The following is a 27,400-nucleotide window of genomic DNA, read 5'->3' as shown; positions in this document are numbered from 1 at the left end:
TGTACGCTGGCAGAAATCCCTACAACATCCCTTTTTCCCAGTCCCAAGGGAGGGTCTGGGTTTGGGTTGTTCCCCTGACTGGGTGGTCCCCTTCGTCCGTTGAATCAGTCTTTGGGTTTTACATTTGGTCTTCTAGCTATTAGTGATGGGTCCACTGTCAAATTCATCCATGTGGGCACCCACAGATGGTGAACGGTAGAAAGGGAGAGATGGGCAGAGTACATTAGAATAAAGATGTAGGGTCCCAAGGGAGAAATCTTGGGAGGAAAAGAGAGGCAGGGAGAAATTTTGGGGAACAAAGTAGAGCATGTGGTGTGATGGAAGAAAATTGGTACTGGATGGCGTGGAGGGAACAGGAAGTGAGAGCATCCAGGAACCATGAAGGGCAAAGATTCTCCATGTCCTATAAATGCAAGCAAGTGGGGCACAGTCAGAAATAACAAAAAAATGGTCAAACAAAAGCAAGAGTCATGGAGCAAGTTACATTTTAAAAGCGTATTGCACAGGAAGCTACGTGCCAATAGGTTATAATGCAAAGCGTTGCAAAATCCTTGGGGCTAAATTGTATGTTGGAAATTTTTCAAGACCAACTATGAACCCACACAAACACATGGACGAGGGAAAGAGGATGTTTAATAAGGCTGTGAAGCTCCTGAGACTTGGTGTTACAAGGACTGAGGGACACAGGGTTGAAAGGGACCTGGGTTATCCAGTGGAGTCCCCTGCTATCATATAAACCCTTGCATAAACTAGGAATCCTAGAAACAGCCACATTCTTGGCCCCCATGTCTCCAATGTGGAGGCTGGAGGAGCTCACTGCACCTTTCTAGTTTGAATGAATCCTCCTTGAATGTGGGTAACCAGGACCGGGCTGGTATGCCAGGGGAGGAATGCCTGTATAATGCATTAATACTTCCCTATCTCTGCATGGAAATACACTGATTAATCTATCCTATAGGATTGCATTTGCCTTTTTCATGGCTGGGCCACATTGGCAGCTCATAGCCATCCTGTGGCGACCTAGTACACCCCGGTCTTTCTCCTCTTCAGCCATTTCCAGCTGATGAGTTCCCACCACAAAGCAGATTCTGTTGCGAGTCTGTAAGTGCATTATCCTCCATTTTGTATTAATGTGATCTTTGGCCCATTTCTATTACTCCAGCGTTCAAGCTCATCCATTTCTTTCTGTATGACATTCTGCTGGCGTCTTCCTATTGAAGGGTTGATGCATTTTTCTATGGGCATGTCTACATTAGTGAGATATAAGTGAGTTGCAATAAAAACCAGTGCAGTTTGTGCCTGGGTGTAGCATTTACACGTGTGCCTGGGACCACAGCACGATGAACCACGTCGGAGCAGCCTTCACTAGCAAGAGGGTCTGGGGGGTCAGCTTGCCAGCCCAGGGCTGCTCTGATCCTGCTCAACATGCTGCAGAAGGACTGGCTGGGGTATGAGGGTGCTCCAGGGTGGCACTAGCTGGCAGGCAGCATCCTCGTGCCCCAGTCAGCCCCATCAGCATCTACACATGCATTGCTGCGCACTACAAACACTGTGCCGCAGGATAGTACATGTGTATACAAGTACTATGCTACCGTGGTGTTTAGTAGTTTACTGTGGTCTAATATGGCTGCGCACACAGATGCTGAGACTCCGTAGTAAATGTCTCTTGTTGATGCACCCTCTAATGAGAATATACTGTAAAGTCAGAAAGCCTGCCTGACATCTCTTCTAGTTGGTCACCAAAAAAACCCCTTGCTTCTCACATATTTCCTGGACAGCAACACCCCAGCCCTACTACAACTCTTCTTGGGCCTTCTAAGAAGTCTCCACTTTCCATCCGATTAGCAGCTCAGCCAAACATTTCCAGGCATTGCTCCGCAGGCTTCCTATACAGTGACTTGCTAAATCCAGTGAGCTTTGCTACGATGCAGAAAACCTGTAACGTTATGATTATTCTGAAAATTGTCTAACATTTTTTTTCATGTGCTTTGGGTTCACTTACCACAAGCCCTGCATTGTTCCCTTTGAAGCTGCAGCTATCTGTGTGCCTGTTTGATCACTGAATTGGATCCCTGCGAGCCATCACTAATGCAAACATACTCAAGATAAGTGATGTTATCCAGCCAGACCTTACAGCAAATATGGGCAGACAAATAACTGCTGATGGCTTTGTAATTATTATTTTGCTTCAGGGAGCCTCTTGTTCTCTCTTTGCTAAGATCAAGTGAATGTATTTATGCCATGTCCAATATACAGCTGTGAAATGCAAAGTTCACTTCAATGGCTTCTTTATCATGTATTAAGGGAGTCTGACAGCTTGTGTGCACACATGCATGTATGTGTGTGTATGTACCTATTTTTTAAAAAGCCTTCTAATCGTTAAAAATGTCAAGTCTATTCTTCCCTGGTTTTGTTGGAGTGCCTTCTGGGATTCTCTGGGAGTAGGGACTACAAACTCTCACACCTTGCAAATGGGCTATAAATATTTCAGGTGAAAATACTGGAAATATCCATAAAGTACTGGCTGGACTCTGCTGCAAAAAGCGTGTGTGTGGGTGGGTGTGTACATGTATGGAAACATCATCACCTGGATGCTGCCACCCACAGCAGACAGAAAAGCAAGGATTGTTCTCACGGATTACCATGACACTCTGCAGAGATTGTCCCATTTCCATCACATACCCCTGATCCCGAAAACACTCTCACACAAATAGCTGCCTATGGCCCCTGCCAGACATACAGGTAAAGGTGTGATAGGATCTGATGCGTGAGCACACAGTCATGCACCAGATCCCATCATGCCTTATTGCTGGTGCAGGGGGAGTCCGGGATTGCAATCCCGGGCTCCCCTTGCACTGGCAGGTAGCAAGATCCTGCAGCTGGGACCTCCTCAGATGACAGGGCTCCTGCAGGGTCTTGCACCATGTGCTCCCATGGCTGGGAGCCCCATCACCAGATCCAGGCTCCCAGCCGCAGGGGTGCACCATGTGCCTCCGAGGCTGGGAGCCCGATCAGCTGTGGGCTCCCAGCCTCAGGGATGCACGTTCAATTACTGGTGTCATAGGAACCAACCACTAAGACATTGCACATTTTTTGTGGAATAACTTGATGCCTTAGTCCTTGTTTTATGACGCCATGAACTGCTTTAACGTGTGTAACATGTGGCAGAGGCCTACGAGTATTGAATGCGAGTGTTGCTATTGAATTCAACATACTTATAGAGCATAAAATAACCCGCATGCATGGATGTATGGAGGGTCAGGGCTGTAGCGTGGATTCATACTGACATCAGGGTTGGTATTATTAAGATGCATGAAGACATAGCCTCTGGCCCACAGACTTTTTGGGGCCTCTGGTGTCCTGTTAAGGTTGTTTGCTCGCTCATCTAACAGCTTGGATTTCCTTCCATATTTAACAAATAACGGCTTAAAGGGAAGAAAGACGCTGGCTGCAGAACACCTCTGGAAATCTTCAGGGCTCCCAAGAACCAGTCTGCCAGCTGTAACTCTTTTCCAAGTCATTGCCTCTATCAAGCCGAGTGATAATTGCACCTTCAACATATGGTGCTTCCCATGCATAAAACATAATAATCAAGTATGTTTTCAATTAAAACAAAAATGAGGCTTTGCTGAGAGTGCATTATTTGGCAAAACCCAGTCAAAGTGTAGCATTTGTTTGCTACAGCCCCAAATCCTCTGCTCGCTGGTATTATCTCCATGTTCTTTCACATGCATTATCATCTGCCCATTTTCTTCTGCCAGGCTTAGAGAATGGTTGGACTGAAGACAAGGGGCTCATGAATTTTATGCTCACCAAAAAAAAAAAGAAAAAAACCCCACCCCAGAACAGCCTGTTTATTGTAAAACTGAAGGTTTCTCTGAAGGGGAATGTTGAACAATTGTGACAATGGTGCAGTGGAAACAGCCACGAGGCAGTCCAAAAAAAATGAAGTTTAAACAAAAAAAACAACACCGTAATCACTGTGCAATGTACCGGGGACCAGTCCTTCCAGGGAATGAAGGGGGAGGGGGCGAGATCCTTAAGATGTGTACTTCATCCCTTGCTTAATAATCCAAAGGCACCTCACTTTCAAAGTATCGCATTCTTCATACTCTGGAAGCATCACAAAGCATCCTTCATCAGTGTGGCCTTTTGGCAGCTCTCCTCCTCCTCTGAATGCAAATGCTACATCTGGAAAAGGCAAGACTCCTCTCTCTCGGGCCTGAAAGCCTCTTTTTATCTCCTCTCCTCTGCAGAGCTCTCTCTTCTTTCAACCACTCGCTCTAACATACTACTTCATTGAATGGACTCAAGGTTTTCTCCTAGCCTACTTACTGTCTGCCTCTGCTTCAAGTGGCAGCATACGTTCAGAGTCCCACTGCCACGGAGTTAACACAGGGCTAACTAGAGACCCTCGACTAAACATCCCACAAAGAAAACCCCCGTTCCGCCCATTTCCACTGAAACAATGGAGCGGGATGAGACAATGAGGATTAACAGTCATCTGGATCATGTTGGCTGGCATTGCCCAAGTCCCCCGCCCGTGCCTGGCCTCTCCCACTCTCAGAGATGGCACTAATGCATCGTGAACATTTACGGCATTGTTCCTGCGAGCCCAACAGAGGCTTTCTTTGTGCATTGAGAGGACCTGGGAAACAATAGACACTTCTCTGCTGCTGAAACACTTTGAAGCCGTTGGCAGGGGTGAGAATCAGGCTTGTGGCTTTTCCCTGCCCCCAACGCATCTCCCACCTTTAATTTGACTGCAAAGATCACATAATCACAGACAACGAGGGCTGGAAGGGACCTCAGGAGGTCACATCTAGTCCAACCCCCTGCTCCAAGCAGGACCAGCCCCAACTACATCATCCCAGGTAGATGCGTGTCAGCTTGAGTATTGTGGAACTTGCCCTAGGGACTTTCAAAGTTACGTGTGTCAGCAGAGAGAATTAGGATTATTTAGTTCGAGAAGAGAAGGCCGAGGTGGGATTGAAACCTGAGGGGCAGTTACAAAGAGGGCAGCGATAGGCTTGTCTCTATAGCTGTAGGGAAGAGGACTAGGAGCAATAGCCTTGAACTGCAGCAGAAGAGACTGAGGTTGGAGATTAGGAGGAACTTTCCGACTCCGAGGGAAGTCAAACACTGGAACGGGCTACTTAGAGAAATCATGGATTCTCCATCCTTGGAAAGTCTCCAAAGCAGGCTAGACAGCCGCTTGACTGGGATGGGTCAGTCAGGGATGATCCTGCCTTGAGATGGGGCTTGACTAGATGATTTCACAAGGTCCTTTCCAACCCTCCTTTCCTAAGATCCCAAGTACTTCCCTGGACTGAGGCCACCTTTGTGCAAGAGGTCCTCCTCCCCTGTTTTCAAGCCATATTGCTTAGTAAGCCCCATTCCCCCAGCTCACCCAACAAATACCAGCACAGTACAGCACGTCGGTCTCCACCAAAGGGTCAAAATCTACCCTTGTGCAATATACTGCATTGTGTAGGTTTTTCCCTGTGTTTGGGATAGGACATGACCAGTATCTCTCAGGTAGACTCCTAACATGGTGACCGCTCCACACTCTTAATTATAACTATTAAATATGCATAGTGCCAGATATTTGCACTGCATGTGAAAGACATTGGGCTTGGTTGCACTGCTCCTACTCGTGTTGATGAGCTCTTATTCACCCCACAAATCCTGCTGCCTTTTGGGGGACTTGTGTGAATCAGGGTTCAGCTGGGCGAATGGTGTTGGCACAGAAATCCTCGTGGGAAAGAATGGGCATCCTTATGTAGGCCGGACACGGCATACTGTCGAGCTAGCATTCTGGAAATGCAGAGCAAGGGATGGCTGCTGCCGAAAGGTTAGGAAGGGCACATTCCTGGGATTTGTAGGAACAGAGAGGAGGTGTCTGGCAAACGGGAACAGGGAGGGTATGTGAGGAATATGGATCAATGTGGGGGAAAGGATGAAGCTGAGAGCAAGACAAAAATGGAGGGAGCAGTATAACAGGATCATTAGGAGCTTCTGAGACAGGAAGAGAGAAATCTGCTGCGCACGTGGGCAGAAGAAAGGGCAGGGCGGCTCTTGGAGGTGAGGACAAGGAGTCAAGAAGGAGAAAAGGGAACATCAGGAGTGGAGGAAGAAGAGGAGGCCTTTAGCAAAGGTACTTCGGGTAGTCTGGAAAGCTGAGGCAGGAGAGCAGAAGGCTGCAATAATTGAGGTGGGGTGTGGAGACGACACTGCTGCAGGTTTCAAGGGCAGGGACAGGCAGGCTGGTGTGGATGTTGGTCAACTGGCAGCCCACGAGGGGTTAAATTGTGCTCCCCGAGTTCCCACCTGGCCGCTGCTCTCCCCATCGCTCCACGTACAACTGCAACCCGAGTCTCGGGGCTCCCCTTCCTCTTCCGGCTGCTGTTTCCTGCCCCTGCCCTAGATGCAGCGTGGCGAGCTGAGGGTGAGCCTGGGAGGGGGCACGGGGAGGGTTGGGGGTCACAGGAGTGTGGGGTAGTGGCGGGGCACCCGTGTGGGCAGGACTGCGGGCACGCGGTGCAGCACTGGGGAGGGGCAGCCCAGGGGGCCATGGTTGCCCTGCTGTGGCCTGTGCCCCCGCACCCCCAGCTGCTTGAAAGTTGGAAGAAAGTTATAGAAAAAGGAAGAAGCCAGAGGATTTAGCAGAGGGAGGGCAGCTGTGGAGTGGAGGCTGACTATGTCCAGCCCAAGAAGCAGAAGTTCATGTCCCTCACCTAAAGCCCACTGGGGTGCCTCAGCCCCTTCGTCCACCTGCGGGACAGCAAAGCAAGGCCGTCTCCTTGGCCCTGCGCACCCTACAACCTCTCCGCTCTAAAGAGCTGATTAGAGTTGTCTAGATTTTTGTCAAAGTTGCACATTTCAACTAAAACACAGCACTTTTCTTTTGCAAAACACTTTAATGAATCAGTGCCGCCCCCCCAACTTATTTTTTTATTTTACCCGGTTGAGTTGAGAGCTGGTCCATGTTCAGAAAAGAGGAAGACAAAATAAACTAGGGTATTTCTCAAATCTGCAGCTGAGGCTCCTAGCAAGAGAGATAACGTTGGCGACATCCCCGACACCAGAAACAGGACTGGGACCAGAAACTCCTTTGATGTGGGACTATAAAGACGGTAACAATATTTGGTCGGACAGTGGCCGACCTGGTGTCATTCAGTCCTCTCTCACGCATGCCTAGATGGAAAAGGGGGTAGTTTTTAATGCTAACCACCCACTATTTTCCTTCCTCCCTTCCCAGTCATTTCAGCGAGCCTCCTTTCATAAAGCAAAATCTTGTTTTTCAGTCCCAACCCTCAAGTTTTCCTTTTTTTCAAGCTAAAGTACTTGGTAGCTCAAGTTACCAGTGATATTTTGTGGTGGTTCCCAAATGAGCCTGAACTGCTCAGATTTTTCAAAATCCACAAGACGCTAATTGAAAGCAAATGTAATCAGACATATACAATGTTCTGAGGTTCACCACAGTGCACTGCAGTCAGCATTGCTGGAGAGGCTATTAAAACTTCTTGGAGTCGAGATGCAAGCACAGTTTGCAAGAATCTGGGCAGTAACCAGCATTTATTAAATTAGGCTAAAACGCTGCAAAGCCACCACCAGTTCTCGGCTCAGAATACATCTCAGACTGTTCAAACGAACATCCTCTCTGAGTTTAGGCTAATTGTTTTAAGGGTAATGAATGGAAACAAGCAGAGAATTCTGCTTTGCAAGGGGTAAATTCTGTTAGCGGCACACCAAAGCAAATCCAGCGTAGGCCCCTGCCAGCAGCGTAGCTGTTCCAGATATACTCGGGTGTAACAACCGAGAAACCTGCCTTGAAGACAAAGGGCAGCTTTGAGCACAGACGCGTAGCGATAAGCCAGAGATAAGCAACAGCAAATCTATCCCATAAACCTCCTAAGCAAAAATGCAATAATATAATTTTAAAAAGCTCTTTAATTGAATTCCCATTGGCATTTGAGCCTGCACTTAAAAGCGGGTCTTGGGTTATCTGCGAAATTCCAATTAAATCAGAAGCTTTGATAATTCGATAAGTCACCCCAGAGTTTGGAGACAAAACACGTTGTTATTTGATCCTCTGTTTGTGTTTCTGGGGACAGCGCGCATGAAAGACGGTCGGCGTGGACAAGTCAAAAGACAGATGGCGCGGCAGTGATTTCACCAATAGACCGTCGTGTTGACTCCTGCCCAGACCCTGGTTATCTGCTGACTTTTTGGGGTCTGTTATCTTTTGTATACAGTATCTGCAAATCCCCAAGAAGGCATCTCGTTATCTTGAGAGAGAGAAAGGCAGAGAAAGGCCCGGCTTTATCTCGGATGTGCATGCTGCTGGAGAATGTGGCGCTGCCTGTGTGCGTCTGCTCTGTACCAACAGCTCCTGAGGATGACAGACGTCTTTCCCGACCGTGTCTGCTTGGAGTAGGACTCATCATTGCACCGACAGGAGGAGTTGTGTAACAAGCAAAATAGCTTAGAAATGAATGGGGCAATCCAACGTGTGAAACAGGCAGTGGGAATCATTCTACTTACGAACTTCCACTGGCATCAGCAGACCTAACGCTAAGTGCAAAGCATATAGTCAGACTAATAGCATTGTGACCATGTCCTTCCTGAGAAGGACCTGCTGAGGGTAACTTTGATTTCCATATACTTCATTCTGCACTTGTCTTTAATCTATCACATTCTTTCTCCAAAAGACACTGCAGAGTGCTAAATGTTAAGGAGAGTCTAGGCTATGAAGTGGCCAGCATATTCCCAAGAAGTCCTCTATTCTTTTGCATGCTGAGGCTCAGAAATACTAAAACCAAAAAAGCTGCAATGTACCTGCTCCATGCATGTAAGTCAAAACCTTATTTTAAAGCAACAGACGGCATGAGCCTGACCGGAAGCTCATGGAAGTCAATGAAATTTCTGACACCGATTTCAACTGGTTTGGGATCCAGCTCTGCCTGATGTATATTTATATATTTTATATAAATATGCATGTGTGTGTGTGTACACACACATATATACATGCACACACACGCGCACATATAGATATATAGATGTAGATATAGATAGATTATAGATATAGTGAAATATAGATATAGATTATAGATATAGCGCTCTCTCTCTCTCCATGTATACATATCTCCAACCCAGAAACACTATGTTGTGGTACTCAAGTATCACCAGCCATTACAAAAATAGGAAATCCCCAACTAAAGCAGTAATGAACGACCCCACAGCAATCAATCAACAACCCCTTCGAGTACCCAACCTTCTTCTGACTCCATTCAACACATGGGGAGTCATCCATCACACTCACAGTCAAACACCCACCGAAACGTCTGTCTTCACTTTTTCTCCCAATGAAGGAAGACAGCTTCATCCGACAATGTTTTAGATGCTCGACATGGAAGTGGCAGATTGGGTTCTTCTCTATTAAACACTGCATTAGTAGCCTGACCCATCTAATCCTGGTCTGCGGAGAAGAGACCGAGAAGGGGAGTCTGACATTAGAGGCATTTGTGGTAGCAAAATTCTGCCAGGCAGATCCCGAGGTGCCGCGTCCCGTGCTCTCCCTGACACAGGCAGGAAGTGCAATGTGTGCAATTCACACCCTCCTGGGCCCACACGAAGCAACAAAAAGTGAGGCAGTCCCTCTCCCTCTCCCTTTCCCACAATGCCAGGCCCATCATATAAAGCATGAAGAGAAATAACATCCCTTCTCTAGAACAACGTGTTCATGAATTAAGGCTCATCTTCCTGCTCCGTGGAAGGAAGCAGTTGTCTTTACCGCTGTGCTCTCATTACAGGGCTCCTGAAACAGGCCCACCCCTTTTCTCGTGCTGTAAATCAGTTTTGCTGACTTTAAATGAAGACATATGGATGCCCTTGCTTTGGCTGGATAAAATATTTCAGGAACTGCTAACTGGAGGGTGCCTGACGTGCTTCACAATACCTGTCCTTGTGGTTTTGCACCTTGTGTTTGATGAGCTTTGAAGCCAGCTATTTTGGTGTCTTTCCTATCTTGCCTCGTTACGCCCCATTTTCGCTACTGCCTGCTGCATAGTCGTGGTCCTTTGCACACTCGGATATAACACAGCATGCTCTCCTGGCAGCTTTCAGAGGTGATAGTTCTGCCAGGATTAGCTGATGAGTGTTAAAACATCGTTATGATAATTGCTAATCTCTAGTTTCATCCTGCAATCGAGCTCCTTTAATATGAGGGTCTCAAAACACTTTACAGATAGGAGCCAAGTCTCCCAACCCCTCCCAGGAAAAGGATCGTTTCCACCGTCTTACAGATGGGTGAGAAGGGGCTAAAGGGGCAAAGTGCTTTGTCCGAGGTCACAGGAGGAGTCAGTAAGGGAGCCGGGCCCAGAATCCAACCCCCCTGCTTTAACCACTGAATCGCACTCCTCTGAAGGGAAAACTGTTCGGGTGAAGTTAAGCATAAGCCAGTGCTTTGTAATCTATAAATAGGCATCGCCAGGTTATCAGCGCTGATTGTTCCTTTAAGGATATGACTAAAGTACGTTGGACAGGAAAAGGCCTCTTATGCCAACAAGCCTGTCCTGCAGGTTTCTTGGCCCAAGGCTCGCTGACCTCCTCCGTAGTCAGGTTGGGTCACACCACCATCCCAATGAGCCAGCTCGCTCTTCCACTCCGGGAAGACAAATGCATCTGGGCCTGCTTCTGATCTCGCTGACACTGGTGTAGGTCCAGAGCGGCTGTAGCACAACAGAGAGTGGGATCCCTCTGATGTCCATCACGGTGTATGCGTCCCAAACAAGCCCCTCCTGCTTTGTCAACGGTAAAACAAGGGACAGAAATTCGGACGGTCTCTCATCACTCCTGGCCCAGAAGGTCCAGCATAAAACTCACTGTGCTCCTCTATACTCTGTGCCTTCTAGCACTACCGTGTCCTTGTCAGGAAACAATTAGCAGATACAAATGCAATATGTTCACAATCTGAGTTAACCTCTTGGTTGTACAATGACAGTAAGAAGGTCTGCTATAAATTTGAACTTTCTTACCCATCCCCCCGTTTGGGTTTTTGCTGTTGCTGAACCTATTCCGTTTACTACATGTTCTGGTTTCCCCCCAACTTTATTATCCGATAGCATCAGCATTTAATCCCATTTTTCATTTACTGGCCCAGTAACAAAAAGATTCAAATCCTTCTCTCAGCAAAGTTGCATTGTTTGCTAATATTACCACTTCAATATCTCCTTTTTGATGTTCTAATCCAAACCATTTATAGACTGTGAACAAGAGGGGAAAGTCCCATGTGAGACGAGTGTTGAGGAGTCCCAATAATACATTTGCTATTTCCCACTTTTCCCATCTTGGAGAGCGTTTCATCCCCCTGCCTTGTGGCAGCTAACTTCAGATAACAATCTTCCATCTCACGCCTTAACAGAGATCATAAAAATACGAGTCAGTGAAAGCCAGCCCAAGTGTCTTATGCTTCTCCCACCGGTTCTCAGATTACAGAGAGGGTCAGCTGCTAATCGGCTCCACGTACGGTCCTGGGATGACGAGTGTCACGAAACTGGCATCCTGCCTGATTACGGCTAAAATCTGCAAAAGCACTTATGTGACTTGGGAGACAAAAATCATTTTTAGGAGTCACTCAGGGACTTGGGGCCAGATATTTAAAAATAATTCAGGTTCCTAATACAGTTAAACTGGAAAACCCCACTAAGTGCCAATGGCACTGAAAATCAAAGGGATTGAGCCCTCAGTGTGACTTAGGCACTATTGACATTTTTAACCTTAGGTTCCTCAGTCGCTTCTGAAAATGGGCCACGGTGGAATTGCAAATGTGTTCTCGACTGTATTTTATAAACAGCTTAGAAAATGAGACGCTCTGGAAAAGCTCCTGCTCCCAGCCATACGCCGAGAGCAACGTCACAACCTGTTCTGTCGACCTGTTTTAATTTCCTCTGGCTGCAAACGATGTCAGAGAAGAACTGGCTGCCCTGTGCTCTGGGTTAGGGCACCACTGCCTCACAAGCTCCCAATGCATCTTCATTGGGTGCAGAGCTTAAAAGAGACCGACGTGCGGACGGATCGTGCTGTATAAACCCCAACACAAAGAGGAGGCCAGTGCCACAAGTACTGTAATAAGCAACAGAAGCACGTTGCACGTGGCGGGTTCTCCACGGCCGGCCTGGACAGGGACACGAGCCCTGAGTATTTTGGGAAACAGAAATCTGAAGGGGAATAAAAACCTTAGCACAATATTGAATAACGGATCAGAGATGCATGTTGCGTGACCGAGAAAACTTTCAGCAAGACGAGGGCATTGCAGCAACATTACCCTCTTCCAACGCTGACCCGTCATCGTTTAGTAGCAACTGATTCATGTCACAGTACACATTGGGCTACCGGTATATGACAACAGTAATCCGATTTAAATACTATCGTGTTTGTGGATAGAAAAAAAAATACTGGTTAAGGAACTGAGTCTTAACACTGGGAGATACCTAGGCTCCTTAGCTTGGTAATGTTAGTTATTAGACCCTTCAAGTATCTGTGTTAGTCAAAGAAAACACTGCTCATGGGCAATCCATCCTGGGTTTTACATTGAGCCTATGGCATCCTAGCACCAGACACTTGGAGTTTAAATGCTACATTAAAATCTTCTACAGCAATCCCTCACAGTTGAGGATGATTGTCCCCCATGACTGTCTTACCTGTGGGTCCAAAGATGACTGATGAGGCTGATCTGGAATTGAAGCCCATGTGTTTCCACGCGAGCTGGGTGAGTGGATTCTTGATTCGATCCACGACACTGTTTCTGCCACTCCCGCTTTTCCGTCTCCCGTTGTCATCATAAGGTTTCAAAGTACAGAGATCTTTGCCGCAGACCCTTCCTCCATTTGGGGCAGTCCCGGGCCATAGTTGCCCAGGAGTTAATGCTGATGTTGCATTTTTTTCTAGCTGACTTGGAGGACATCCTTGGAGCATTGTCTATGCCCTCTTCTTGAGCGTATGCCTTGATTGAGCTGGGAGAATAAAACTGGTTTCGGGAGTACGGAGTCAGACATCCGGATGACGTGGCCAGCTCAGCGAAGGTGGTGTCAGATGACCATCAGCTCAGCGCTGGTGGTGTTTGCTTGTGAGAGGATGCTCACATTGGTGCATCTGTCTTCCCACCGGATTCAAAGGATCTTCTGCAGGCAGCACTGATGGTACTTCTCCAATGACTTGAGTCATCTCCTGTACACTGTCCATGTCTCCACTCTGTACAGTAAGGTGAGGATAACAACTGTTTGATAAAACATGAACTTGGTTTTGGATCTGATGTCATGATCTTCGAACACCTGTTTCCTCAGGCATCCATGGCTGTGCTTGCACATTTGAGGCGATGCTGGATTTCTCTGTCGAGGTCAGCCTTCTGCGAGAGATGGCTTCCAAGGTACAGGAAATACTCACCGTTCTCCGTAGTCTCACCGTGAATCTGAATTACTGGAGCCAGGAACTGCTCTTTAAGAGCTTGCCGATAGAGGACCTTAGTCTTCTGAATGTTAAGCATCAGTCCCGTTTTTCTGTATGCCTCGGCAAAGACCCTGATGATTGCCTGAAGGTCTGCTTCCAAGTGAGCACAGGCTACAGCCAGCTACAAGCCAAAACCAGGGCCACCCTGACCCCAATCATTGAGCTCCAGTACTCTGATGGGGCCGTAGTCTATGTTAACATAGATGCAATGCAGACATGATCAATAAACTCCTGTTCCATCCCTCCTTTGCCTCACCTTTTAGTTAAGAAGGGCTTTAGTTAAGAAGTACATTATATATTTGTGCCCCCTTAAAAATTATGTCGCCTACTTAAAATGCTGCCCAGCTTTCCTGAATTTGTATATTGTTCATGAAGTGCTTTATAGGTCTCGGAGGAAAATGCTTTCAGATAAGAAACTTGACTATAAATTCAAATTCTTGTCTGTGGGCCAAAAACAGAAATCTTTTAATTCAAGCCTGTTAGGATCTCTGGCCTTGAATTCCCAGCTCTGAACCTGCTTTCCGCGTTGGACTCGAAACCAGAAGGCAGAGAACTCGTACGTGAAGCTTTGGTTCTTGTTATGACCCAGGCTCACGTCAACTCAGGGACACAGCAGTTCGTATGCAATTTCCAACACGCAGGATGATAGAAATCTTACTTTTTTCAGACTTCTGTTCTTTGGGGTAAAAATAGTCCCATAAGAGTTTGTTTCTGTTTGATACAAACCCCTGAGCTCACACTTGACTTCAACTCACAAACTGTAGCCTAAGGTTAATTTATTATTAGGACTGCCATTTTTATCATAATGACTTACCAGCTATGGTTGAGTAGCCTTCGAAAGGGAAGCATTTATATTAATCTAGAATGATGGAGGAAGCAAAATTGTCTCTTCTCCTTCAACACAAGATAAATGCTACATTAACGAAGCAACCTTCTACTCCTTCTTGGACACAGCCATTCGCACAACTAAACAGCGATTCACACCTGGTTTTGCAGGTGCAGCAGAAGTTCCGAATTCACGTGCTGACACAAGGTACGCGTTGGCTTGAAAGTTACACATCCGTACAGGCGAGACGAAATGGTTAAAACCAGTCTCCTTCCTTCCTTATCAGCCAAAACTTCTAGTTCAAAGGTTGTCCTCTGCCCCCGCGGTAAAAGCATGATAGCAGCCCACCCCCACCCCGCAGCTGGGTCAGGAATGCTGGGAATGCCGGTCCCTGCTCTGCTTTGCACTGAGCGCTATCATTAACACGTTCACGAGCTGACTGCGCTAAGGACCCATTTTCACTACCTCCATGATCACCACGTGAGGGGATGTAGTTACGAGACGAATTCTGCTAGCTAGCGTAGGTGGAGCCCTGTGCTCTGTTACGCCGTTACAGCCCCGTCTTCACAACTCAAAGCAAGCCTCTTTACCGACTTGACTCAGACATAGTGTGAGTAAAAGGGAGCCCGAACTCAACCCCACAGAGGAATGACTGCATTGACTGACCCCAATGTCGCAAAGCCATGCATAAATCCATTTTTCCAGGCACCTAAGAACGACCCTATTTCACGCTGCTTGAGCTCCTGAAAAACCGCTAATGCCAAAGATGGATGGGTTGTCCTCCTCCGTGTTGACTTTTGTGACTTAGTCCTAAGGTTAAGATGATGGCGTATGGTACAAACACAGGTGCAGAAACAGGAGTTGAGCAGGGTGGAATAGCGTCACACTTAGTGTCAGATCCTATTCTACTTATTAGGCACTTAAGAGTGAAATTCTGGACACACTTAAGTCAATGGGACATTTTTTTGGCCACCTAAGTGCCTTCAGGTATGTCTACACTGCACCTCCAAGGCTCTCAGGGAAAAACACACTTGAAAACATTTCTCCCACCTGCATTAACCAAACCCAGAAGTAATCCTGGGAGTGCCTAATACAGCTGATCTTGAGATTTTGGCCTCTTGCACACTTCAGAGTAGCCACAGGGGTTGCTGTCCAGAGCAGGAGCAGGTGGCGAGGCTGTTTTCTAGAGCATCACCTCAATTTTGAGAGCACCAGCAATGTAGCGCTGAAATGCCTTTAGGAGCTTAACTTACAAACCCACAGGGTTGGAAAGGACCTCCCAGGTCCTCTCTTCAACCAGCTGGACAGAAGCAAGACTTGCTGTTCCTAAGCTATTGCAGGCGGGTGAGTTCAGCACTATATCATCCAATCTCACTGACCTCCGCTGAGTGAGGCTGCTGTCCTGTGCAATTAAAGACAATGTCTTAATGCAAAGGCACAGAAGGAACATGTTCATGTTGTACGGGTTTCCTAAATTTACAGTGCTTGACTTTGCAGCACTTACAGTCTATTGGCGTAGTTTGCTGTGGGTTGTTCATATACCAATGACAACTCTAAACAGTATCTGTCCTGAAAGCCCAAGGAAGAGAATTACAATGTTATGGCCTGAGTAAGACCAACTCCAAGGGCTGGCTGAAATGTTCCTGAAGACAACTGAAGGGCATGACATGGGAGCAGGAAAGGGGACGTTTGCTCTTCTTCATGCGCGATGACGGCTGAGGTTCTGATTCTCTGTGGATTTGTCTGTGGTCTGGACACTACACAATGGGCCTGCGAGTCACAGATCTCCCCTTGCCTTTCACTCAATGAAGAAAAATACTGTGCTGTTTCCATTGGCTTTTGCACTGTCGTTTAATAGGGACCGATCTCCACTCTCAACAATATATCTTTTGTGAGGAGGTCTCTGCAGAAACCTAAGACACCTTCCCCAGGATCTGTTTGCTTACAGAAGACGAGGTAGGGTTTGTTTAAACTCAGCTAGATTTAATATCTTGCAGACACTAGCGAAATGAGATTCATTTAGGGTGTCCCCCCTTCTCTATTTTCCAATTTATTACCATGTTGGAATAAGATACTGGTACCAGCTGAGATACTTTAGCCCCTGCTATAGAAGGACTGAAAAGATCCTAAAGCATTCAGATACTGCAGCGATGGGGACCAGAGAGCTGTGCGAGCTCATGATTAACGGTAGGGTCTCTTGGCTCTATTTCAAATCCTGCCACTAGTTCCCCATGTAAGCTCACTTCTTTGTGCTGCAGTTTATCTGGAAAATAGGAATAATATTTCTCAAGCTCAGACATGAGTTTTAGGATGCACTTGATGCTTGTGAAGCCTGCTTGGGTTCTTTGAGAAGAACTGAGTTTAGCATGCAATAATCCCCTTATCATGGGGAGACCCTCCTATGCTGTTTTCTGACCATAGGGCAAACAGCTAAACAGTGAATGTACCATCTTGTTTTATCTGCTCAGCATAGACACACTTCTCAAAGAGACCCGGGGAGAAAGAATGGGGTGCTCCTTTTTTGAGGTCTCCAATTATAAAGCTAGAGAGGAAAAAAAAGGGGTTGATTGTATATACAGTACTTGGTCGAGTGAGAATTGTAGCATTTCCAGTGTTGAAAGCAAGTCACGGTTTTAAAAACGTGGCCCTTAAACTACAAACATCGCACTCCTCCTCACTGAACCGGGAACTGGGAACCTGAACCGAAGCCCGCTGAAGCTCGTCCAAGTCTCCCGCTGACTTCAGTTAGCTCCGCGTTAGGTTTCACGTTGGCTGAACTGACTCAGAATCCAAACCAGCTTCAAATACTCTCTGGCCCTATCCAAAATGACCACACAAACAGCGCTGACAGCAAATTAGGCTGATGTGGTTTACAAGCTAGTTTCAGTGTAGTAAAAGAGGTCAAAATCCCATTAGGAGGTAAATGTCCCATTGATACAAAGTGGTGTGCGCTGCGGTGAGTTGGTGAATAATAAGCAAATAGGAGAAGAGGAAATATAAGACACAGTTTTGGGGCTACCAAATACCAGTGGTTGTCAGAAGCAGTCAGCATCCTTCTACCGCGAGTCAAAGGAACCAGTTCTCCGAATTTTAGCTGCGGCGAATCAGCCTGTCTATTCCATCAGAAACGGGAACTTGCCCCACAACTTCATTTTCGCTTCCCACTTCCAGAAAATAAATTCTCCAGAGACATGGACCAGATTCACACTTGGACTCCAATAAAGCCACCAAGCATCTGTGGGATGGAGTACATTGAAAGAGGCAGCTGGTAATTATTAGCTGATCTCTAGCGGGCAGGATTTCCCACTGCTGCTGAGCCAATGCTCTGAGGAACTGAATGCCTCCTTGGTGATAGAAATCAGGTAAAAATCAGCCAAAGGGGACAGGTTTTTTCATTACAACTCTGAACAAGGAACAATGGAAGAGTGGACAGGGAGCTTCCAGAAACATGGGTACAAGACTGGTTTGGGGGCTTGGTCTAAACTTCCCCATGTGCATCCTCCTTCAGTTTTACCTAATTACCAAGCCGCTCCCCAGGGAGCCAAAAAATCTGCTCTCCCCTCTAGGGAGGTAATCAAGAGAAATGAGCTTCCCTGCAAATGAAGGGATTGTGAGACTGGAGACTTACTCTTTTGGAGGGTTCAGGTCCTCTGGTCGAGTCTCAAAGAACCGAAAAACTTCATCGCACTGTGAAATGTGAGGAGGGAGCCTGACCAGTGCCTAGAAAGGAAAAGAAGCAGGGGAGGTTTTAGAGACATCAAAATTACAAGCATGTTCTTCAGCACGACAGAAGCAAGTGCAAATTTCAGGAGCATCTCAGCAGAACCACGTTAACCAGGAAAAGGGGAGAAGACAGAAAAGTGCCTTGCTTGGATCCATACCTGAAAAGAAAGTGTGTTAAAGGCGTCGAGTGCAAAGTTATACTGTGTATCTGGACAAGCACAGGGGCTCAGGGAGGGCTGGCTTGGCTTTGGATCCATGGGCAAAATTCTGATCCAGCACTTTATGTCCTGATCCATTATAAAGGGGCAGGGACGTGTTTGCCCAGCACCTTGGGTTGTATACAACTAAATTACAATAATGATTATCTGCAAATTCAGCTTTTGCTACTCTAGCAGAATTATTTGTCCATAAGCCTTTCCTTTGTGCATTACTGAGGGTAGAAGCACAAGGCATTTGCTCGTAAGTTAATAGGAACGAAAGTTTGATTAACGGGCTGGAAAGAAAGGCACAGAGGTGATTTCTGCGGCACAAAGGAGCCTTCACCGTAGGGCTCAGCATACAGACGCTCTCTGCATGGTACACATATGCAGTGCTCACTGGGCTCAGCAATCAGTACAATCTGTTGGGCAACTGCAATTATATTGAAGTCTCCTGGAAAGAAAGCAGTCAAACGGAGGAGGTACAGGCCAGGATGTCTTCAGCGAGCTCTCCAGGCTCCATGGCTCGGTGGTGGGGAGATCAAACATCCGTCCCAGGTAATCTCCAGTGCAGGAGCAGCAGCTCGCACATGATTTAGGGACTTAGGGAAGCGGGCAGCGGAACAAGGAGTTGGAACTAAGGTCCTATGGAAACAGACTACATAGAAAAATAGCACTGATGATGAGGCCCTTAAGGAGGCAACCCTCTTCGAGAGAGCCAGACTACTTGGCCCTTACATCCATTGAAAATAGGGTAAAAGACCTCACCTCCCTTTTGGACAATCTTGAAAGTCGCATGAAAAAGCACATTAGCACTAAATCATGGGCATGGCTGGATGAATGGGCATAGACCAGGGGTGCTCAACCCCTGGCCTGCAGGCCAGATCCAGCCACTAGCACTGTGTCATTCAGCCTGTGGGGCTCCCCACAACCCCAACAGGTGGGGGGTGGGGGGGGCACAGGGCCCCTTGTCCTGATCCTGGGGCCCACTGACCAGCCCTGCACCCCTTAGCTGGTCCACAGGGCCAAAAGGTTGAGCACAACCAGCATAAACTAAGTGGTGACAGATCTGATTTACCTCGGTCACACAAACATGGTGGGGCATGTTTGAAACCAGAAGCCAGGGCAGTGCAATGTGGTTAGCAGTCCTGTTTTGCATTGAACTGAACTCAGAGACCTGGAATTTATTTCCGCGAGCATCTCTCCTTTACAGAAGCAAGGAAATGGTGAAACAGTTACAAATGCTGATCTAATACTGCATTCCCACAGTTCCAACTTGCCAGCTTCAGTATCTATATCCCTATCTTGGAAAGGTCCAAATTTTAGATGATACAGCTTCCTAGGAACCCGCAGCTGTGCATTTTCTATGTGAGGTACATTCAGGATGTGAAGAAGGGAGATTACATTTGGCTCCAGCATATCTGTGGATCCAATGACAGTGGCCTTGGTAAAATGTGTGGTCACTAAAGGACCAAAAGTAATCCCTTACAATAAGGAAGCAATGTGAGGATGCACAAACTGGAAACAGCCCTGTTACTGCAGCGCTGGGAACAAATAGGCAATGTATTCACAGGTCTTTCAAGGTGTTGCAAACAAAACTGAATGGCAACAAACAGAACCCCAAATGTCTGTTCTGGGATAGAGACACCCCAGCCTCTGCTGCTGCACTGTTCATGTGTGATGGCTTTTTTTAAGAAGAAAAATAAGCTTTTTTTTTCCCCCCCAGCCTCATTCTCCCTCTCTACAAGCAAACAGACATGTCTGGACTATTATACAGACGACAGAATACCTGCCTCAGAATAGCAGTCACTGTAGCACTAGGAAACTGGATTGCATCCAAAGGGGAAAAAAATCTGAGTCAGAGCGATGTTGTTCAACTGCACCACAAAATGGGAATAATCAAGACCCACAAACCTCCCTTGTTCAGGCAAGAGATAGAGCCCTGCAGAGAGGTAATGCAATCGACTGAACGAAGCAAGGGCTTGGGGGCCATCGGCTCCTGAGACCCAGTGCTCACTCCGCCACCGACTCCTCTTTGATCTTTGGCAAGTCATTTAATCTCTTTCCATGCAATCTGTGTATTGCTTAGATCAGTGATTCTCCAGCATGGTGCTGCAGCACCCTGGGGTACTCTGAAACCCTTTCAAGGGAGCCACGGGGTGTAACACAATGTTGCACTGTTGGGTGTGCAAACATGATTCACAAGATAAACCCAGAGATTTCAAACAGGAATTCATAATGTCAAAAACATTCTGTCTTGTGCTCTCTTGAGTTCTTTGCAAGGGAAGTTGGGGTTAGATATTAGGAAGGACTTTCTCCCTAGGAGGGTGGTGAAGCACTGGGACAGGTGACCCAGAGAGGTGGTGGACTCTCCGTCCTTAGAGGTGTTTAAGACCCAGCTAGACAAAGCCTTGGCTGGGAGGATCAGGTTGGGGCTGGTCCTGCTTGGAGCAAGCGGTTGGACTAGGTGTGACCTGCTCTTCTAACCCTAATTTCCTATGATTCTAACTGCTCTATTATATTTCTGTAGTCAAAAAGCAAGTGAAAATACAGAGCTGCTGTTTTCTATAGGGCACCTTGAGTTCACTGAGGGGTGCCTTGAGTTTAAAAACGTTGAGAACCCCAGGTTTAAACTACCGAGAGAGGGCATTTGCCAATTTTGCTGGGCTGCTGTAGGGCATGTTGTACTGCTCCAGAAAGCCTGTTTTCTAAACCAGAAGCAAAACAGCTGTGTCCATATAGTACAGCAGGGAGACTAACTCAAATGAATGGGGACGGGCTAACTGGCAGTCACTCAGTTGTGCTAATTAGCTTGCTCAAAATATGAAGCATATGCAGCTACAGTGCTGTCTTGGGGAACAGCCTGCCTGGGGCAGCACGGAGCGCTTGAGGACGCTACCACACAGCCGTGCCCTTAACTAGTATCAGTTCTGCATTTTGGAAAGCTATTGCTCACTGCACCCTCAATCTCACAGGGGTCCATAGGGCATTTCCATTGAAGTTACTACGACAGAGATAGCCACTGTAACCAGGAAATATAATTATTACTAAATATCCAAATGTCACTTGGCCCTGGAGGTCTGTTTAGCAGGCTCCAAACACCAGACACCTACAGAAGTGGGCTCCACTTCCATATGAGCTGAGGATATTCAGCCCTTCTGGCCACTGACTTACAGTAGGTGCTTCAGGATAGACAGCAGCATCAGGTAGATCCTCAAATGTAGGAGAATGACACGGTATGTGCGTATAGCCTCTACACTGCGGGGGACCTTTTCAAACCTCAACTTGCAATCTATCACCCTGTGTCTGACAATCTGTGGGCATCTGCAAGGAAAGCCAGTAGGTCCTGGCTACAGGGAGAACGGACATTTCATAAGCGTTTTGCTGACTGGGAAACACAGATCCTGCTGGAAGTCTGTTTTCGTTAGCTTTGTGATCCCACTTCACAACTTTCAAAGCACACGTCGGGAAATGGGGGGGGTGAAAGCTGTGTATACTCGGGGAGTTCAGGTCCGGGCACTGAGAGACATCAGCTGCATTGTTCATTGCCACACATAGCTCTCTTAAGCAAACATACGACACTCCACCCATTAGCAACCCAAGTCTAATGAGACTTCAGGCAGCGAACAAAAAGAGCATTGAAGCAGCAATGCCACATTTAGCCATGACTATCACACTGCAATAGGAAAAAGCCAGATTCCAGGAGCTGGAGGAAGGGAGTCACTTCCAGGACAAAGATACAACAGAGCGAAGGAAAGGCTGTAGGACAGGATTAAGGAAGGGAGGGATTTCGGGGGGAAAGAAAGAGAGGACAACAGCTAGCATGAGGATGAAAAGCACACGGCTGATTGACACTCTTCTTAGAAGTTGGAAAACGTGTAAATTATGTCATTAGAAGCAGAGTGGGGACCAGTATTCATGGGGAAAACATGAGAAATACAAACATTAGTGTGTGAAATTCAGTTCTTGCTGGCTGCGGTCAGGAATACCACGGTCATCTGTTCTTTGCGTTGAAGGCACCAGTGTGCTGCTTGTGCCACTGAAACACAGCCAGGGGCCTCTGGAGCAACACGGTCACGTTTGCGCTCCAACCTGCAATGCCCCAGGGTCTCTCCGAGGCAGTTTCGAGAAAGACTCAAATGATATTGGATCAGCTGTTTCTCCCAGTGAGGTGGAAGAAGGATGGCCTGTTTGCTCAGGTTGAAGGAACTCTTATCTCAGTTTTTCTGAGACCCTTCAGCACCGGTGTGCTTTGAAGCAGAGGCTTGACATTTGGCTAGGCGTTCACCCTGCTGCCAGGGATGTGCCTCTTGTACCCCCATGAAAATCTGTCCAAATTCATCTGAGTTACGTTCATCTGACTGCACATGTGCTTGATAAAGTCTTGGCTGAGTTCGGCAGCTGGATGCTCTGTAGATCCCACCTATGCACATGCTTCACCCCCACCTAGCTCCTGTATGCTATCTGAATGCTATATGCACCATCCCTGCATGCTAATACAGTGTTGCAGAGGTTAATTAGACCTCTCCTTGGCCATGGGAGGCTGATGGGGTCCTTAGGACCAGAGCTGTCTCCCCTGGACTCTGAACATGCTCCCTGCTGGCTTCCAGGCAGCATGGAGGAGGATGCTACGCTGATGCTAATGCACAGAGGACAGGAGCTGGACTGGGAGTAGGGGGGAGTCTATCGGAGCAAGGAGTGTGCGAGTGGGATGAGCCTAGCCCTAGGAGTTCGTGGGGAGACCTGGGGCCCGTGCGGAGTGGAAATTGGGATCAGCTGATAAGTTGGGAAGTGAGCCCAGGGTCTAGCTGAAGAGCTCAGGGAAGGAAACTGGGACTGCAAAGTGGGGTGGGAGATCAGGGGCAGCATCCAGGCAGCAGGACACAGACTGCCTGGAGGTGATGAGGGTGGGGGTTCGGGTAGAGATGCCAAGCCTGGGAAGGGAGACTGGACTTGGAGTCATTGTGGAAAGGGGATGCCTCGGACTGGACCGCTCAGGAGACTAGTCCTGGGATGAGAAGCCAGGGCAGGCAGAAGAAGAAAGTACCGGGCCAGGGACGTGCTGGAGTAGCCAGGTGCAGATATGAACAAGCTTGGGAGGAAAAGCCGCAGAAGGGTCTGTGACCACTACAGCCGACTGCCCTCGGCTGAAAGAGAAGCCCTGGTTCCTGAGTCCCAACCTTTCCCCTGCCGACAACAAAGGAAACCAACTAGCAAAGCCTGCGGTGCACCCCCTCCAGCAGCCGGCCCACACAGGGGAAGACCACCTCTGGTGCCCATATTCGCGGTGCCAGGGCGGCCGGGAGACGCTGCGCGGGGGCAAGAGGGGCTGTGACCAGGCTGCCTAGTGCAGCGCAGAAGCCCCAGCCCAGGGCAGGGGGTGCCACAGGCCTCCCCTCCTCCCTCCAGCCCGTGCTGGGGCCAGACTCGCTCCACGTGAATCAGAGCCACTGCAGCCACTGCACTGTGGCCCCAGTGGGATGGCTGGGGAGGAGGAGGGTGTGGGTTGGGAGTGAGGGGCACCAGCATGGCCTGGGGGGGGAAGGGACTATGGGTCAGCAGTAGGGGCACCAGCAAGGCCAGGGGCTGTGGGTCAGGAGTGAGGGGCACTGGAAGGACCGGGGGGCCGTGTGTCGGGACTGGCCATTGATGTTCACAAATGGGTCTGGTACAAACAGGCTGAGGACCGCTGCTTGAGAAGGGTCCAACCCTGCTGATGTCTCATGGAAATGTTAATGTAGGGATTTCTGTTTTTCAGTTTGCTTTCTTAAAAGCCTCAGAAATTGTGCAGGAAAATACACATAAAGGAGTACTGAGTGCAAACTCAAGCACTCAGATGACATGTTGTCAGCACACTATTAATTATTATTATTATTAGAATTTGATTTAAATTTTCCTAGTTTTTGAAATGCTGGCAAATATTGAAGACAAATCTCAGAAGCCTTTCCTGAGCACATTTCACAGTTTCTCTCCCGACCTAACCATGATTCATTTTGCATTTGAGGACAGGTTGACTCTGTCGTAGACACGACCAGAAAGTCTCAGGACGGAGGGCTTAGTAGCGACGTGGCTTGACAGACTGGAATAGAGACTGAAGGATGGGCAGGAGCAAAAGACAGGAAAGCCTGTTCTGCTTTTTCGATTCTGATCTCACAACTTGCAGATCGTGTCCAAAAAACAACACCAGCATTTTCCAAGGTAGGTGCTAAGCTCTGAACATGCCCTAACCTTTGTCTACGGCGTGATGAAAGAGGAGATTTGATTTGGTTACATTTAATTCAATGTAGGAAACCCCCTCTCCCCAATCCGGACAGCACTAACTTACAGCAATGGGACTTAATGCACATGCCTAATTGCTCCCCTGATATAGAGGCTGCTTTCCCAGATAGGGCCCCAAGTACACAACATTTGCCCCCCAAGACTGGAAGCAGCGGTCTGCATTTTTTCAGGGAGGGTTAAATAAGGAGAGTGCAGTGGTTTTATGAGCGAGGACACAGAGGTCATTTCTTCACAAGGGGCAGTATGTATTGGATACACGCTCACAAGAGAGATGTATTTTGGCCATCAAAGTTTAGAAGCTTTATTCAATAAATCGCCCCTGGCATAGCAACCCCATGAAGTTGCTCTTTATTTCAGATTGGCAAAAGCCTCTCAAAATCAAGAAGGGAATTGGTTCAGATGAGCCCAGAGGAACTCAATTCACACGAAAGCGATTCCAAGAGGGAAATCTTCCAGAGATATCAATTCCAGTGGGTAACAACTGTTTACAGGCAGAGCTCGCCTGGTCTGTCTGGTTACTCTCTCCAAAGTAACCAGCAAAACCTTCAGAGGGCTACAGCTTGTGCTCAGAGATGAGAAAAGGCACTGAAAATATTCCCTTCTCCTTTCATTGCTTCTTAAATGCTTCTTATTGTCTTGCCAAAAACTGGCCTAATTATCACAGCAGTTTCCCCGAGCTGTTATGAAAGAGGGAAACCTCACAGGATCCGTGGGCGGTCTGCTTGGTCGTGGGCAGTGTGGGAGTCCGGTGTTGGTGAGTGCAGAAGGTTTTCGAGGCCAGTACAGTACATTTCACAGACCTCCCTGCACAGTATCATCTCCATGCGGATGCTTGGAGGGGCTTTGCCTGGATTTCATTGTTTCTTTGGGTGGGGGGAAAAGATCTCAGACCTGCACTTCCAATGTGCAAAGCCTCCCACCGTGGACGATATTGCTTGCAAACCCAAATGATAAAAGGAGTTGCAGTGCTCTTATCGCACACGTGTCAGGGCCTTTCGGAACAGCTCCTTTCCGGGACAGGTGAAATGCTGGGGGACGGGCTCAGCTGGCAAAGACCACAGTGAACTCTCCGCCTCAACCAGCTATGCAATGAGACCTACCAACTTCACTGGCACTGCTGCTGCGGACAGCAGACAATGGCCTTGGGGATTATTTTAACATCTCTATTCAGATTCCCTCCAGGTCAGATTCACCCACGCTCAACATCTCCCAAATCACTCAAAGTGTTTCTGTGTCTACATGCCTCTTCCCCAAAAACAAATTCCACCCGTGTGTGGCTTTCCACCACTTGAATCCCATTCAAAGTATTTGGATGGCCAAAGTGGGACTGATGTGCTGCTTACCCGTTGTGCAGACCCTTTGCACAGGCGGGAAGCTGCTTCTTGAGCTATTTGAATTAATATGAGTGCTGAGAAAGGGGGAAACGAGAAATCAGTTAACACTTCCAAACTCTTTGGACTTGAATTTGTTTCTCCCAAGTCTATGGAAAGCACGTACATAGCACTCATTTAATACTAGTTAATACTGTTTTATCCACAAAGTCTTTCCACCTCCCTATAACGTCTGGACCCTGCCCAGTCCTTAGGCTCCTGATTCATAGCATCCGAGCAGTGCTAGTCATCTTCACACTGGGGAATTCCTAAATTGTGGTACTGCTACCATTCAGGTTTGCATGGGTCACAGACAAGGGATCCAAAACCCTCATGCCCTGGGATCTCTAGTGAAGGTAAGTAAACACCAATATCGACAAAAAGAAACCAACCCACCAACTGCGCAAAGAAAACAAATCCCACACATGAAACAACCAAGCAGAGCTGAACTTCTGAGACCACTGAAGTCTATGAAAAAACTCTTTTTGACTAGATCCTAATATGCTCTCCTTTCCCAAAACACCGCCTCAAAATGATCTTGAGGTCTGAAGTGTTTAATTTCCCTTATCATTTCCAAACCCCTCTGCACCTCCCTGCTCTGCCTACATAGGATGGTCATACCCCGAATGAATGGAAACAGCAAGTACCAGAAATGTTCAGTCTTTTCACAGTCTTTGTGAAGTACCAGAAATGTTCAAACAAAAGACTAGACATTAGGAAGAGCTTCTTCACAGTTCGAGTGGCCAAGGTCTGGAACAGGCTCCCAAGGGAGGTGGTGCTCTCCCCTACCCTGGGGGTCTTCAAGAGGAGGTTAGATGAGTATCTAGCTGGGGTCATCTAGACCCAGCACTCTTTCCTGCTTATGCAGGGGGTCGGACTCGATGATCTATTGAGGTCCCTTCCAACCCTAACATCTATGAATCTATGAAAAGCCTCATTTTCACGAGGTTTGCAGACTTCTGACGTTCATAGTTGGTAGGGTCGGAAGGGGCCTGAGCAGATCATCAAGTCCGACCCCCTGCCCTGGGCAAGAATGAATGCTGGGGTCAAACGACCCCGGCTAGGTGATTATCTACCCTCCTTTTGAAGACCCCCAGGGCAGGAGCGAGCACCACTTCCCTTGGAAGTTGGTTCCAGATCCTAGCCTCCCCAACTGTGAAGCAGCACCTCCTGATATCTAGTCTGAACCTGCTTTCCATCAACTTAAGGCCGTTATTCCTAGTTACTCCTGGTAGTGCTCAGGCGAACAGGGTCTCTCCCTTTTCCTGCTGGTCCCCCTCAGCCAGTTTATAGAGGGCCACCAGATCCCCTCTCAGCCTTCTCTTCTCTTCTCTATTCAGGTGCTGGCGACCATCCATAAAGCCCTGTATGGTCTGGCACAAAGTACTGCCAGAGATCTCTATTGTTTTGTGGAATTTAAGAACCACAGGATCATGGCTGCATCAGGTCCAAGACGGACCCTCCACTGTGTCACTTCTGCCCATGACTAGGGCACA

General features: G+C 47.7%; 1 protein-coding gene across 2 annotated transcripts in view; it reads right to left on the bottom strand.

The window, feature by feature from the left end:
• The window catches only part of SH3PXD2A (SH3 and PX domains 2A), a 333,629-nt gene that overhangs the window by 156,718 nt on the left and 149,511 nt on the right, over nt 1-27,400 (bottom strand). For both annotated transcript variants that reach the window (XM_019485993.2, XM_006273659.4), the window contains exon 6: nt 17,964-18,055. In XM_019485993.2, the coding sequence (XP_019341538.1) occupies nt 17,964-18,055 (92 nt within the window). The remainder of the gene's footprint in view (nt 1-17,963; nt 18,056-27,400) is intronic.

The sequence above is a fragment of the Alligator mississippiensis genome, chromosome 6, assembly GCF_030867095.1.
Source record: "Alligator mississippiensis isolate rAllMis1 chromosome 6, rAllMis1, whole genome shotgun sequence".
NCBI lineage: Eukaryota > Metazoa > Chordata > Crocodylia > Alligatoridae > Alligator > Alligator mississippiensis.
Note: the sequence above shows the minus strand (reverse complement) of the source record. Positions and strands in the feature narration are given on the sequence as shown.